The 16995-nt window shown below is 44.6% G+C and overlaps 1 protein-coding gene across 2 annotated transcripts in view; it reads right to left on the bottom strand.

Annotated features, from left to right (window-relative positions):
• The window catches only part of DPYSL3 (dihydropyrimidinase like 3), a 319685-nt gene that overhangs the window by 16754 nt on the left and 285936 nt on the right, over positions 1–16995 (bottom strand). For both annotated transcript variants that reach the window (XM_063928096.1, XM_063928097.1), the window contains exons 8-11: positions 16773–16893; positions 12223–12379; positions 1119–1260; positions 93–263 (exon numbers count right to left, since the gene is read on the bottom strand). In XM_063928096.1, coding sequence (XP_063784166.1) covers positions 93–263; positions 1119–1260; positions 12223–12379; positions 16773–16893 — 591 coding nt within the window. The remainder of the gene's footprint in view (positions 1–92; positions 264–1118; positions 1261–12222; positions 12380–16772; positions 16894–16995) is intronic.

Below are 16995 nucleotides of genomic sequence, written 5' to 3'. Positions count from 1 at the left end.
ATTAGTGATGCACTAAATTACCGCGGTGTACGGCATTTTGTGTTTTATCCCAATCTTTCAGTCTGACAGTCCTTGTGTTCCATATAACTTACAGAATGATGGCTTTTAGCAGAAACAATTTTCACTGCATCTGGATCCCAGATGACCAGGTCACTGTCAGATCCCACTGCTATTCTCCCTTTCCTGGGGTAGAGGTTGAAGATCTTGGCAGCGTTGGTGCTGGTTACTGCAACAAACTGGTTTTCATCCATTTTGCCTGTAGCCTAAATGAAAGCAAAATATAGATTTTTCATGTTATCCAAGCACACTTCCTCTCTCACTTGTATGTGCACAAAGCTGCAGCTTACTGTAGGAGAAGAAATCAGACATTTGGAGAAAAAGAGTGGTGTAAACAAGAGGGAGAACTGAGAAAGCGAGTAGGTGGGTAGTCAGAGTGTCTGATGGGCTTCAGTGAAGAAGGGAGTCTTAAGGACTCATGGATGGTGTAGATGGGGGAAGAGGCTCGGGGTGAGGTAGTGAGTTCCATAGCAGTGTGGCAGCATGGGAGAAGTCTTGGATGCAGGAATGAGTAGTATGAACAGAAAATAGGTTGGAGATGTAGGGGGGAGGGGGGAGGAGAGAGAGAGAGAAGTGATTGAATGCTTTATATGTGAGGGCAAGAAGTTTAAACTGTACTCTGTGGTGGATAGGGAGCCAGTTTTCAGACATGGGAGACTGATGCAGAGCAGCAGCATTAAGGATAGATTAAAGTGGGAAAGGCAGGGCAGATGGAAGGAGGTTGCAGTAGTCCAGGATGAGAGATTTGGTACTATACATGGTAAGAAAAGAAGGATATGAGGATGAAGCCCAGACAGCACACTTATTTTAGAGGTTATCTCTACTCATATTTATTTATTTTTTTCCAAAGAAACCTACGGACATCTGCCAACCAAGTTCTTCATATCAGTCCAGTGTATTTAAAATACATATAGAATTTTGCCTGCAATAATATGCCTATGTACACTGTTGTGATGCTTACATACATATTAATGTCCTACTTGTATTCATTTTAAAATCAACAATGACCATTTAAACATTTATATTTTGAGTTTCCATTGAGACGTCTGCCCCATTCTTACCACTGCCTTGTCCCAGATGACAGACATTCTTTCTTCGATACCATTTGTCCCCTCAGGAATTAAGGTGAAGTTATCCTTTCCGATCGCCTTCTGTGCTGTGCTGAATGTAGTGTGTGCACTGCCAGACACCTGGAGATCACCACTGTGGAGACAGCACAATTGTCAGTTCAACCTCAGCTATAAATCCTGAAGTACAGTATTAGTAAACACAATATACAAAACTGGTTTTCATTTCTATGGACTGTGTTCCTATATTGTTGTAAGGGGACATATAATGGAAATCTCATTGCATCAGACAAGACAATGTGTCTAATTCAGGCCGCATCACAAACCTGATGCACCGGCATTTTTTGAGATTAGCAGTAAATCAGTCCAGCGGTCCAGTCACATTAACAGGCAGAGACATTCGCTAGGCGAGGGCGGCGATAGAGCATTTGCGGGGCGCTGCCGTGGAAATGGGGGCATGTCGGCAGCATTTTCGGAGCGGCTGCGTTTGACGACATCACGGCTCTAATCTAATAAATGGACGCGGGACTCCTGCTACCGCAGCCAGGCTGCGCTGACAGGAGGCTTCCATAGCTTCTGCGACCACGCTCTAATTGTGGCACGATCACAATTAGAGCGTGATCGCAGTTTGAGGGTGGCGGGTAGCATGCTGTGTGGCCTTGCCCTGTGATGGATATTCAATATCCACTTCAAAGCCTGATGTGCAGTGTGTTCAGGGATGCTCTTCTGCATACTACCACTGAGAGACATGATTATTGAGCTAGTGTTGTCCCCTTGGGGGTAATTCAGAGTTGATCGCAGCAGCAATTTTGTTAGCAGTTGGGCAAAACCATGTGCACTGCAGGTGGGTCAGATGTAACATGTGCAGAGAGAGTTAAATTTGGGTTGGGTGTAATCAAGCTGAAATCTAAATTGCAGTGGAAAAATAAAGCAGCCAGTATTTACCCTGCACAGAAACAAAATAACCCACCCAAATCTAACTCTCTCTGCACATGTTACATCTTCTCTCCCTGCAGTGCACATGGTTTTGCCCAATTGCTAACAAACTTGCTGCTGCGACCAACTCAGAATTACCCCCCTTGTCGGGTGCTATGCAATATAATACTGTTTATATAAAAGCAGACAGCGACTTGTGATCCAGATCAACTACTATGGTGTTAAAGCAGTTTGCCAAACTCCGCCACTACAGTCCAGGTTTTAAGGATACCCATGCTTGAGCACAGGTGACTTAAGCTGGGTACACACTAGACGATATATTGGATGATTTGTTGTTTTGAGGCAAATTGGAACAACAAATCGTCCAAATGATCTAGTGTGTACACACTAATGCACGCTCCTGTGTTCCTCGCATCTGCTGATCGACTTGCAGACAGGCAGATCAGGAGATATATCTTTAATGACAGCATGCTCCTGGATGTGGCCACTGAACGATATATCGCGCAATATATCATTCAGTGTGTACAGCAGACTAACATATCACTCCGATGGCCACAATGCAGGATAGTCTAGTGCAGTGATGGGGAACCTTTGGCACTCCAGCTGTTGTTGAACTATACATCCTAGCATGCCCTGCTGCAGTTTTAGCATGACCAAATAGCAAAACTGTAGCAGGGCATGCTGGGATGTGTAATTCAACAACAGCTGGAGTGCAAAGGGTCCCCCATCACTGGTCTAGTGTGTACTAAGCATAAATTAGTACCTCAATTCATTTGATTTAACCATCTGGACTCAAGCATGTATATCCATAAAACCTGTACTGTAATGGCGGATTTTGGGAAACTGTTAAAGAAAAGGAATGGCAAAATATACTTATGTTTCTGTAATAAAAACCATACAACTTGGTAATCTACCACACATTGGTGCTTACCCATATGGGCGCCATTTACAAGCGTGCAGTTTAGCAATTCACTAGGACGCAGTGATCGCACAGTTACATAGTGAATAACAAGTTGTAGTCTTGTGAATATTGATTCATCCCAAAAAATGTTCTTCTTAACCACTGTGCAATGCAAAGTGCATTTACAACACTTAGCACAAGATAAAACTAACCAAATCATCAGGATGCCTACCTCCAACAGTTTCCTTACAATCTTTCATTGACAACAATAATAACATACAACCACCAGGTGGCAGCAAAGAACCTCTGGTAAATTGTTTCACAATAAACATATTTGCGTGTACTACAACATTTCTGCAGCACAGACCAATGCCTGCAGCTGTATGGTATTCCCAACCAATGATAAAACCATGTGAATGGTCTACTGTCCAACAATAATATCATCTGCTATTCTCAGAGGAATGGTGTGACGGTCTGGTTTTTTTTTTGTTTCGTTTGTTTTACTGCAAATTGGATTGTGTAATGCTGTATATTTAGTTGCTGGCCACATTAACTTTAAAAAAGTTTACCATTAGTAGCAGCCAGTATTGTGAAAGCAAGAAAATAGATTTTAGGAAATACAAGCAGAGAAAGAATAATGAGGACAAAGAGGCGTATCTTGTCAGACAGAATGAGGCTAAGAAGGTAATCAGATCCATGTGCAAAGGGCACAAGCTGCAGAGAAGATGGCCCAGTCAGTGGGTAAGGGGGCAATGCCTTTTTATTTTTAGGTATAAGAGAAAAACAAAAGTAATAAGACGAGAGAGAGAGTCTTGTTGAGGGAGACAATGTAATAGATCTTAATTATTATTTTTGACCAGTATTCACTACTGCTAGAGAGGGGAAGGGGCCATAGTTTAGTTACAAGTATATTCATAAAAATGAGGTAGATACAAGTACATAGGACAAGGTCCTAACAGAACTCTCAATACTGAAAGTGGATAAATCAAAGGCAGCAGATTGGATAAATATCCAAGGATACTAAAAGCATACCTTCCAACAGGAGGGACAAAATGCTCTGTTCCTGGACTTCCTTCTTAAATTTATGATTGCATTCACCTGTGGTGACACACCTTCGTTATTAAGTAACCTGTTCAAAACAGGTGATGGCAATCCTAAATTAAGAGGGAAGTAAAGGGAACAGAGCATTTTGTCCCTTCTGGAATGAGTCATGTTGGCAGGGGTTGGGTTCAATATGCCGGCAGTCAAAATACTGACTGCAGCATCCCGATATTGAGAATCCCAACAGGGAAAAGGTAACTATCTAATGTCCAGAAACCCTCCCTTCCCGCAGCCTAAACTTAACCCTCATCCCCCTACAGCCTAACTCTAACCCCCCCCCCCGTTCCCGCAGCCTAACCCTAAACCCCCCCCGCCCCCAAGCCTAAACCTAATCCTCCCTCCCCGCAGCCTAACCCCACTGGAATGCAGTCGGGATTCCGGTGTCAGTATTTCGACTGCTGGATCCTGTTGGTAGGTATGCCGAGACAGCTTAAAGGGGTGCTAGTTACATCATTAACAGAATTATTTAACCAGTCACTAGCAACAGAAGTAATTTCAGAGGACTAAAAAAGAGTGAGTGTAGTTCCACTGCACAAAAGTGGAAGCAAGGTAGAGGCAAGTAACTACCAACCAATGAGCCTTGCATCAGTAGCAGGGAAATTGATGGAAAATAAGAATTTACTTACCGATAATTCTATTTCTCATAGTCCGTAGTGGATGCTGGGAACTCCGTAAGGACCATGGGGAATAGCGGCTCCGCAGGAGACTGGCCACAAAAGTAAAAGCTTTTAGGTCACCTGGTGTGCACTGGCTCCTCCCCCTATGACCCTCCTCCAAGCCTCAGTTAGGATACTGTGCCCGGACGAGCGTACATAATAAGGAAGGATCTTGAATCCCGGGTAAGACTCATACCAGCCACACCAATCACACCGTACAACTTGTGATCTGAACCCAGTTAACAGTATGATAAACGTAGGAGCCTCTGAAAAGATAGCTCACAACAATAAACAACCCGATTTTTGTAACAATAACTATATACAAGTATTGCAGACAATCCGCACTTGGGATGGGCGCCCAGCATCCACTACGGACTATGAGAAATAGAATTATCGGTAAGTAAATTTTTATTTTCGGACGTCCTAGTGGATGCTGGGAACTCCGTAAGGACCATGGGGATTATACCAAAGCTCCCAAACGGGCGGGAGAGTGCGGATGACTCTGCAGCACCGAATGAGAGAACTCCAGGTCCTCCTCAGCCAGGGTATCGAATTTGTAAAATTTAGCAAACGTGTTTGCCCCTGACCAAGTAGCTGCTCGGCAAAGTTGTAAAGCCGAGACCCCTCGGGCAGCCGCCCAAGATGAGCCCACTTTTCTTGTGGAATGGGCTTTTACAGATTTTGGCTGTGGCAGGCCTGCCACAGAATGTGCAAGCTGAATTGTACTACAAATCCAACGAGCAATTGTCTGCTTAGAAGCAGGAGCACCCAGCTTGTTGGGTGCATACAGGATAAACAGCGAGTCAGATTTTCTGACTCCAGCCGTCCTGGAAACATATATTTTCAGGGCCCTGACTACGTCCAGCAACTTGGAGTCCTCCAAGTCCCTAGTCGCCGCAGGTACCACAATAGGCTGGTTCATGTGAAACGCTGAAACCACCTTAGGGAGAAATTGAGGGCGAGTCCTCAGTTCTGCCCTGTCTGAATGAAAAATTAGGTAAGGGCTTTTATATGATAAAGCCGCCAATTTAGAGACACGCCTGGCTGAAGCCAGGGCTAACAGCATGACCACTTTCCATGTGAGATATTTCAATTCCACAGTGGTGAGTGGTTCAAACCAATGTGATTTTAGGAGACTCAACACTACATTGAGATCCCAAGGTGCCACTGGAGGCACAAAAGGAGGCTGTATATGCAGTACCCCTTTGACAAACGTCTGAACTTCAGGCACTGAAGCCAGTTCTTTTTGGAAGAAGATTGACAGGGCCGAAATTTGAACCTTAATGGACCCTAATTTTAGGCCCATAGATAGTCCTGTTTGCAGGAAATGCAGGAAACGACCCAGTTGAAATTCCTCTGTAGGGGCCTTCTTGGCCTCACACCACGCAATATATTTCCGCCAAATGCGGTGATAATGTTTTGCGGTTACATCCTTTCTGGCCTTGACCAGGGTAGGGATGACTTCATCTGGAATGCCTTTTTCCTTCAGGATCCGGCGTTCAACCTCCATGCCGTCAAACGCAGCCGCGGTAAGTCTTGAAACAGACAAGGTCCCTGCTGGAGCAGGTCCTTTCTGAGAGGTAGAGGCCACGGGTCCTCCGTGAGCATCTCTTGAAGTTCCGGGTACCAAGTCCTTCTTGGCCAATCCGGAGCCACGAGTATAGTTCTTACTCCTCTCCTTCTTATGATTCTCAGTACTTTGGGTATGAGAGGCAGAGGAGGGAACACATACACTGACTGGTACACCCACGGTGTTACCAGAGCATCCACCGCTATTGCCTGAGGGTCCCTTGACCTGGCGCAATATCTGTCTAGTTTCTTGTTGAGACGAGACGCCATCATGTCCACCTTTGGTTTTTCCCAACGGTTTACAATCACGTGGAAGACTTCTGGGTGAAGTCCCCACTCCCCCGGGTGGAGGTCGTGTCTGCTGAGGAAGTCTGCTTCCCAGTTGTCCACTCCCGGAATGAACACCGCTGACAGTGCTGTCACATGATTTTCCGCCCAGCGAAGAATTCTTGCAGCTTCTGCCATTGCCCTCCTGCTTCTTGTGCCGCCCTGTCTGTTTACGTGGGCGACTGCCGTGATGTTGTCCGATTGGATCAAAACCGACTGACCCTGAAGCAGAGGCCTTGCTTGACTTAGGGCATTGTAAATTGCCCTTAGTTCCAGGATATTTATGTGAAGAGACGTTTCCATGCTTGACCACAAGCCCTGGAAGTTTCTTCCCTGTGTGACTGCTCCCCAGCCTCTCAGGCTGGCATCCGTGGTCACCAGAATCCAGTCCTGAATGCCGAATCTGCGGCCCTCTAGAAGATGAGCACTCTGCAACCACCACAGGAGAGACACCCTTGTCCTTGGAGATAGGGTTATCCGCTGATGCATCTGAAGATGCGATCCGGACCATTTGTCCAGCAGATCCCACTGAAACGTTCTTGCATGGAATCTTCCGAATGGAATCGCTTCGTAAGAAGCCACCATCTTTCCCAGGACCCTTGTGCATTGATGCACTGACACTTGTCCTGGTTTCAGGAGGTTCCTGACTAGCTCGGATAACTCCCTGGCCTTCTCCTCCGGGAGAAACACCTTTTTCTGGACTGTGTCCAGAATCATCCCTAGGAACAGTAGACGTGTTGTTGGAATCAGCTGCGATTTTGGAATATTTAGAATCCACCCGTGCTGACGTAGCACCACCTGAGATAGTGCTACTCCGACCTCTAACTGTTCCCTGGACCTTGCCCTTATCAGGAGATCGTCCAAGTAAGGGATAATTAAGACGCCTTTTCTTCGAAGAAGAATCATCATTTCGGCCATTACCTTGGTAAAGACCCGTGGTGCCGTGGACAACCCAAACGGCAGCGTCTGAAACTGATAATGACAGTTCTGTACCACAAACCTGAGGTACCCTTGGTGAGAAGGGTAGATTGGGACATGGAGATAAGCATCTTTGATGTCCAGAGACACCATATAGTCCCCTTCTTCCAGGTTTGCTATCACTGCTCTGAGTGATTCCATCTTAAATTTGAACCTTTTTATGTAAGTGTTCAATGATTTTAGATTTAAAATCGGTCTCACCGAGCCGTCCGGCTTCGGTACCACAAACAGCGTGGAATAATACCCCTTTCCCTGTTGTAGGAGGGGTACCTTGATTATCACCTGCTGGGAATACAGCTTGTGAATAGCTTCCAATACTGCCTCCCTGTCGGAGGGAGACGTTGGTAGAGCAGACTTCAGGAACCGGCGAGGGGGAGACGTCTCGAATTCCAGTTTGTACCCCTGTGATACTACCTGCAGGATCCAGGGGTCCACTAGCGAGTGAGCCCACTGCGCGTTGAAATTTTTGAGACGGGCCCCCACCGTGCCTGAGTCCGCCTGTAAAGCCCCAGCGTCATGCTGAAGACTTGGCAGAAGCGGGGGAGGGCTTCTGATCCTGGGAAGAGGCTGCTTGCTGCAGTCTTTTTCCCCTTCCTCTGCCCCGGGGCAGAAATGAGTGGCCTTTTGCCCGCTTGCCCTTATGGGGACGAAAGGACTGAGTTTGAAAAGACGGTGTCTTTTTCTGCTGAGAGGTGACCTGGGGTAAAAAGGTGGATTTCCCAGCCGTGGCCACCAGGTCTGATAGACCGACCCCAAATAACTCCTCCCCTTTATACGGCAAAACTTCCATATGCCGTTTTGAATCCGCATCACCTGACCACTGTCGTGTCCATAAACTTCTTCTGGCAGAAATGGACAACGCACTTACTCTTGATGCCAGGGTGCAAATATCCCTCTGTGCATCTCGCATATATAGTAATGCATCCTTTAAATGCTCTATAGTCAATAATATACTGTCCCTATCCAGGGTATCAATATTTTCAGTCAGGGAATCCGACCAAGCCACTCCAGCACTGCACATCCAGGCTGAGGCGATTGCTGGTCGTAGTATAACACCAGTTTGTGTGTATATACCTTTTAGGATATTTTCCAGCTTTCTATCAGCTGGTTCCTTGAGGGCGGCCGTATCAGGAGACGGTAACGCCACTTGTTTTGATAAGCGTGTGAGCGCCTTATCTACCCTAGGGGGTGTTTCCCAACGCGCCCTAACCTCTGGCGGGAAAGGGTATAATGCCAATAATTTATTAGAAATCAGCAGTTTTTTATCGGGGGAAACCCACGCTTTGTCACACACCTCATTTAATTCATCTGATTCAGGAAAAACTATGGGTAGTTTTTTCACACCCCACATAATACCCTTTTTTGTGGTACTTGTAGTATCAGAAATGTTCAAAGCCTCCTTCATTGCCGTGATCATGTAACGTGTGGCCCTAGTGGACATTACGTTTGTCTCGTCACTGTCGACACTGGAGTCAGTATCCGTGTCTGGGTCTGTGTCGACCATCTGAGGTAACGGGCGCTTTAGAGCCCCTGACGGTGTTTGAGACGCCTGGACAGGCACTAACTGATTTGTCGGCTGTCTCATGTCGTCAACAGTTTTTTGCAAAGTGCTGACACTGTCACGTAATTCCTTCCATACGACCATCCAGTCAGGTGTCGACTCCCTAGGGGGTGACATCACTATTACAGGCAATTGCTCCGCCTCCACATCATTTTCCTCCTCATACATGTCGACACAATCGTACCGACACACAGCACACACACAGGGAATGCTCTGATAGAGGACAGGACCCCACGAGCCCTTTGGGGAGACAGAGGGAGAGTTTGCCAGCACACACCAGAGCGCTATATATATATATGCAGGGATAACCTTATATAAGTGTTTCTCCCTTCTATAGCTGCTATATATGTATTTTCTGCCAATTAGTGCCCCCCCTCTCTTGTTTTACCCTGATTCTGTAGCAGGACTGCAGGGGAGAGTCTGGGAGCCTTCCTTCCAGCGGAACTGTGAGGGAAAATGGCGCTTGTGTGCTGAGGAGATAGGCTCCGCCCCCTTCACGGCGGCCTTTTCTCCCGCTTTTTTTTTAGGAAAACTGGCAGGGGTGAAATGCATCCATATAGCCCAGGAGCTATATGTGATGTATTTCTTTAGCCATATAAGGTTTAAACATGTTTTATTGCGTCTCAGGGCGCTCCCCCCCCAGCGCCCTGCACCCTCAGTGACCGGAGTGTGAAGTGTGCTGAGAGCAATGACGCACAGCTGCAGTGCTGTGCGCTACCTTATTGAAGACAGGAACGTCTTCTGCCGCCGATTTTTCCGGACCTCTTCGCTCTTCTGGCTCTGTAAGGGGGCCGGCGGCGCGGCTCCGGGACCCATCCAGGCTGAACCTGTGATCGTCCCTCTGGAGCTAATGTCCAGTAGCCAAGAAGCCCAATCCACTCTGCAGTCAGGTGAGTTCGCTTCTTCTCCCCTTAGTCCCACGATGCAGTGAGCCTGTTGCCAGCAGGTCTCACTGAAAATAAAAAAACCTATTTAGAACTTTTACTCTAAGCAGCTCTGGAGAGCTACCTAGCATGCACCCTTCTCGGCCGGGCACAAAAATCTAACTGAGGCTTGGAGGAGGGTCATAGGGGGAGGAGCCAGTGCACACCAGGTGACCTAAAAGCTTTTACTTTTGTGCCCAGTCTCCTGCGGAGCCGCTATTCCCCATGGTCCTTACGGAGTTCCCAGCATCCACTAGGACGTCAGAGAAACACTCTTTAAATCCGTGCTTCCCAACCTCAGTCCTCAAGGCATAAAATCTTGGTTGCAGGATAGAAAACAGAATGTTGTAGTAAATGGAGAGGATTGACAGGAGGGAAATGTTACCAGTGGAGTGCCCCAGGAATCTGTACTTGGGCCAGTGCTCTTTATTATCTTTATTGGTGAGATTGCAAAATGGCATTAAAGGGAACATATGCCTTTTTGCAGATGACACAAAGGTATACAACAGGGTAGACACCATGGGGTATATTTACTAAGGTGTGAGGTTTTCAGAAGTGGAGATATTGTCCACAGCAACCAATGAGATTCCACTTAACATTTATCTAGCTGCTTCTAGAAGATAGATAGAATTGGATTGGTTGCTATGGGCAACATCACCAGTTCTAAAAAACTCCCACCTTAGTAAATTTACCCCCAGGAGGGGTAAAACAAATGATTGATGATCTAGGTAGCCTAGATGAATGGTCAAGAATGTGGCAACTACAGTTTAATGCCTAAAAATGCTAAATCATGCACTTGGGTCTCAAAAACCCAAAGGCTAAATATAGTATTAATGGCACTATAGTGGAAACTACTGCGGAGTAAAGGGATCTAGGAGTAACTATTTCAGGGAACTTAAAGGCAGGTAAGCAATGTGACAAATCAATGAGGAAGGTAAGTCAGATGCTTGGTTGCACTGGGCGAGGAATCAGCAGCAGAAAGAAGTAATAATGGCACTGTATACGTCACTGGTACGGCCTCATCTAGAATACTGTGTTCAGTTCTTGAGGTGGTATCTCCAGAAGGATATAAATACATTGGAGACTGTACAAAGAAGAGCAACTAAAATGGTGCATGGCCTACATCACAAAACATACCCAGAAAGACTAAAACATCTTATCTTGTATAATTTGTAGCAGAGAAGGGAGAGGGGGGACATGATACAAACTTTCAGATATAGGGTTTTAACAAGGTACAGGAGGGAAACATTAGAACACGAGGACATGCACGTGACACTTGAGGAAAAATTACTTTACAGAAAGGGTAGTGGACAAGTGGAATAGCCTCCCATCAGACAGTACAGTAATTTAAACATACTAGGGATAAACGTAAGGCTATCCTTACAAAGAACTAAGAACAAATAGGGTTTGTGGTGACTATAAGGTCAAAAAAGGGGCAGACTATGATTTAGTGCAATTTGTGCACGGTTTGCAAATAAGCTTTACTATTGTTCTGTACTAGAAATAAACTTCAGAGACAATAGTATATTGAAGAGAATGTCAAAATTAAATTTGTATTATGATCAAAGCCTGCAGTCATGCAACAATACGTTGCTCCTAAAGAGAGAATGTTAGATACACTAGTTTTGCAGGGAATGAGAGTACACCGATCACTAGATCCTATGCCTGCTGGTGCAGCTACATCATGTGACCAAGGATCAGACATGGCAGAGGCCTCTGGCACAGGTGCTCATACAGCATGCACAGAGATTGTCATACTGTACATTCCATTACATTGCTCTCAGTCTAACCTTTCATTTATACAGTTCAAAGTAGCCTACATTAAAGATGATTGTTCTACCAATATGAATATTTTTTTAGTATGCACCCGTTTCACCTAGCAGGGATACAGAAAGGTAAAGAATAGATGCACTGTTATGACCACTAGGCGGAAATGTGGTGGAGTTAGGTTACCTCATATAGAAAAGGACTAATTGGCTTCCCCCATGGTCAGCTAGTGCTTAGTATAAGGTTTATAAAAAATGCTAATATAAGTGGCACAAGGACAATACACCCCTCGATGTGTTACACCTTATATACTGTTAAATGTGAAGGTTTGGGAGAAGGGGTAAGTACTGTTTCCGGTACTAGCAATATATCCGCTTACCTTGCCAAAAGGGCGTTAATGTAGTCAGGGGTGGTGGGATCAGGGCTCAGGGGTGGTGAGGTCACAAAGGCGGCAGCTTTAGCCCAGTTCTTGCTCCAGTAGTGTGTTCCCTCTGTGCCCAAACTAGCTGTGATTGGTTCACCAAAAACAACATTACCTGAGAACAGAGATATAGAGGTGTCAGATATTGCATTACTGCAATGGCAATACCAGTGTAATGTATGAAAAGCAAAGTAAACTAAGCTAAACCATCATACTGCAGGGGAAGGAGGAGGTAGTTACATAGAAAACAGGATAAATCACTTAAAGTATCAAGTCATAAGTAGACAAACAGTTAAACGATCAGAGAGCACCTGAATGCCGCCTCTTATAAACTACCAATCAAAGGTTTTAGAACACCCCCATGTTTCCACTTTTTAAAGAAATTTACTGTTTAAGGTTTCAATGTATTTGAGATGGGAAAAAAATAATAATTAAATTGTGATTAATTAAATGTTATCTAAAATTTTCGACTCATAGTAGCCTGTTTGCAGATACAACCACCGATCACACTAGTGGCATTCTTCCTACAATGGATTCGCCAAATATTGTTTGTGAAGTTCCCAATACTGCTGCAGACGTTCCCACAAATGTGTTGCACATGTAGGTGGCTTTGCTTTCACCCTTATGTCCACTGCATTCCAAACCAGCTAAATGGGGTGTCAGTCTGGAGACTGTGCTGGCCATTCCATGATTTAAAGCCTCTAGTCTAGTCTTTTTCCTCAATACTGTAGGTAGTTCTGACATAGCCTGGAGGTATGTTGTGGGTCATTATCTTGCTGCAGGATAAACCGTTGACCAACTAGACATGGACTGGACAGTATTGCATGGCCCTGCAAAATTTGCAAGTCACCAACACTGGCATACTGCAAAACAGACCCAGACCATCACACTTCCTCCTCCATGTTTGACACTTGGTGTCACAGGGATTTAGGGGTCTATTTACTAAGCCTTGGCTGGCGATAAAGTGGACGGAGATAAAGTACCAGCCAACCAGCTCCTAACTGTCCTTTTGCAAACACAGCCTGTGACATGACAGTTAGGATCAGATTGGCTGGTACTTTATCTCAGTCCACTTTATCTCTCTCCAAGGCTTAGTAAATATTCACTAAGAGGCCACTTCCCGGCATTTTTTGTCTGAGATATGAAAGGGCAATGCTTTAAATAGTAAAACATGGGGTTTTGCTTTTAAAAGCATTGCCCTTTTAGATTTTGGGAAAAACATGCCGGGAAGTGATGGTTTAGTAAGCTGCTGTTTAGTAAATAAGCCAGGTACATTGGTTAAACATCCTTTTGTCTACTCAACTTCATATATAAACCCTGTGTGATGAGCCAAAATTTTCAGATTCAGTGGTCCATCAACCTCCTTCCAGTCTTCAATAGTCCGCTGGCTGTGTTTTATGGCCCAGAAAAAAATATGGTTATCCTTAAATCCTGGACTGTAATTATGTAGTTTGGGGAAACTCTGGCTTTTTTTCACCTCTAGTACTGTAGTTTACCACTTACCATTACACCAATTCGAGTTTTTCACCGGATTGAATTGCATTAATGTCAATCACTGGAAAATGGGGGTGTTCTACAACTTTTGACAGATAGTACAAATATACAGTCCATAGCTGCACTAGGGATTGACTATAGCTGTAGTAAATGAAATATAGATTCTAGTACAGTTAAAAACAAAATCAACTGGTTTACATAGTAATCATATACTGGACCCTTCAGATGAAGTAAACAGGCTTCTCATTCAGTGTTACTGTGTGCTTCTAACTCATTACATGGCATGAAGTGGTTACAGTGCTCTCTGTCATGTGCCACGCTGTGTGACTGGCGCTCCAGACCAAAAACACCACGAGTTGTACGTGACAACTATACAACACGAATTCAAATTAAAATATATTTCAGTTCAGAAAGCACAATAGAGTTGATTGAGATCTGTCTAATATGAAAGGACACACTCAATATACAAGCCAACAATCTGTAGGGGATATGATCACCATTATCGGAGTTATGGCAGGATGTGTTCTATTAGGTTTACTGGATTTCTGGATTATTTGATTGCCTATAGGAAGGGTTCTTATATCTCCCATAGCTAGTTTTGGCATTGGATCTCAATTTAAGAACAATTTGAAATCATTGGCTCTAAGCATTCTAAAATAAACAGGATTAACGGAACTAATAATTTTCACATGTTTTAGCATGCTACCACATACATGCAATCATGTACATCTACTACACAGAAGATTTTTTTCTGGTTGTGGATAACAACATATGCTTCCAAAAGATCACTGCACCTAACACACTAACTAGAGGCTGCCTAATATAAAATATACTGATAACATTCACAAATGTTCTGTTATCAGCCAGTTCAGTCTAAGGCTGTGTACACACAGCGCGATGCGCCGCACAGCCCAACATTGGCTTTTCAACGGGGCCGGAGTCCGGCTCCGCTGATACCGTCAGTGTTGGGCTGCCTGCACAGTCCATTTTTCCTTGCGATGCCGATCCCACGGGGCCGCGCATCGGCATCGCAAGGACTATACACGCGGTGCGATATGCACTATATTTTCTTACGATTTTGACTATATAGTCAAAATCGAAAGAAATATCGTACCATGTGTACACAGCCTAAGAGAGCCTCAAGGCTGATGTGCATAGGAGGAATGTTTCCCCCATGGCCACAACCTACTTACATAACGTATATACTTGGAAATGTTCTACATCAGACAATTTGTATTCTGTGTTTAGTGGTCCTATGTATACCATAAACTACTCACACAGCACGAGGATTTTAATAATATGCTATATTCCTGTATGGTTGTAATTCGCTGACATACAGCCAGTTTATTTGAACAAGAACAATGTGAACAGGAATAAATAAAATCTGACTTTGCTACATGCTAAAAAACAGATGTGCATAAAGCAGAGATGCTTTGCGAGATTAATATTCCAATATCTGCTGATCCAGGGCTAATGCGAGTAAAATGTTTCAGCTGCTTTTTTTATTACCTTTTATAAATAACTTTTCTTAGCTCATTGTGTGTTTATGTTCCCTAGAACATCACATTAATGAAACTGCATATTCCTGGTCCCCACTCTCTCCCATTGCTGGGGAATAAGGGGTAAGAGGCGCATGTGGAAGTAATATTTTTGTCTTATTGGGGCTGGATGTATTGACCTATAAAGTCACACCAGTCAAAAACTTACATACAGCTACTGCCAATTAATTTCAATAGAGGTCTTTACTCCGATACATTGGCAAGTTGGGGGAGCCAAGTGTTTCAATAAAGACAACTCCATCTGTATTTTGAGGGTTATTCTACTAACCTGACAATGGCCCTCATTCCGAGTTGATCGGTCGCAAGGCGAATTTAGCAGAGTTACACACGCTAAGCCGCCGCCTACTGGGAGTGAATCTTAGCTTCTTAAAATTGCGACCGATGTATTCGCAATATTGCGATTACTAACTACTTAGCAGTTTCAGAGTAGCTCCAGACTTACTCTGCCTGTGCGATCAGTTCAGTGCTTGTCGTTCCTGGTTGACGTCACAAACACACCCAGCGTTCGCCCAGGCACTCCCACCGTTTCTCCGGCCACTCCTGCGTTTTTTCCGGAAACGGTAGCGTTTTCAGCCACACGCCCCTGAAACGCCGTGTTTCCGCCCAGTAACACCCATTTCCTGTCAATCACATTACGATCGCCGGAGCGAAGAAAAAGCCGTGAGTAAAAATACTTTCTTCATAGTAAAGTTACTTGGCGCAGTCGCAGTGCGAACTTTGCGCATGCGTACTAAGCGGATTTTCACTGCGATGCGATGAAAAAGAACGAGCGAACAACTCGGAATGAGGGCCAATATTGTTCTACACTAACATGTATGCTACACTATGTAGACAAAAGTAATTGGACGTCAGTATTTTGTAGGTCCATGGCATGTTTTGCTATTCCGCCTTAAGTACAGTGTCCAACTGCTACACTTAAGAAGGTTGAGTGGGTCTAGAACACACCTGTCGCTCCAATTCATCCTAGAGGTTCTCAATGGGGCCAAGATCTGGATTCTGAGCTGGCCAGTCCATCTGGGTTACTGAATTTCTTGTATACCAGTCCAGCGTCGCCTTGGAAGCATGACATTGCGCAGCCTACAAAGATCCCCTTTTCAAACCCGGCTAGCCATTTCATTAGCAAATGATTTAATCAGGGTCCCTCTACACGTTTTATACCTTCATGAACATGTGTCTGCTACCGGAGCACAATATTTTACTTGCACGCATGGGTGGAGGGGTGGGGTCGTCCAATCACTTGTCTACATAGTTTAGTTTTTGAAAGATATACAAGTAACTATTGTACAGTTACTCATTTATAATAATGAAAATAGCCCCAAGTTAAGATTACTCTTAACTTCCTGCTGCACATGTTCAACTCATACAGGAATAACTTCTTACCAAAACGCCATTCCTGACTATCTCCACTCACATGTATTTTAGCAGCAGACTAGACTAAGAGATTTGAGTCATCACCTTTTTTCCTGGCTTGGGAGATGAGATCTACAGAGCTTTTGCTCATCACTTTGGTCACATATAGTGGACAGTTTGTTTGGCTTGCAATGGTTATGGCACGAAACACAGCCTCTGCTTCCAGCTGAAAGAACAAAGAGACACGGGACAATGAAGTACACTTAACGAGAAGATTCCGCATCATCCGCAAAACAGAAAACGATACCAGTTCCATACCTGCAGACAA

Source organism: Pseudophryne corroboree, chromosome 6 (genome assembly GCF_028390025.1).
Source record: "Pseudophryne corroboree isolate aPseCor3 chromosome 6, aPseCor3.hap2, whole genome shotgun sequence".
In the NCBI taxonomy this organism is placed as follows: domain Eukaryota; kingdom Metazoa; phylum Chordata; class Amphibia; order Anura; family Myobatrachidae; genus Pseudophryne; species Pseudophryne corroboree.
This window is presented reverse-complemented; position numbering and strand designations above follow the sequence as displayed.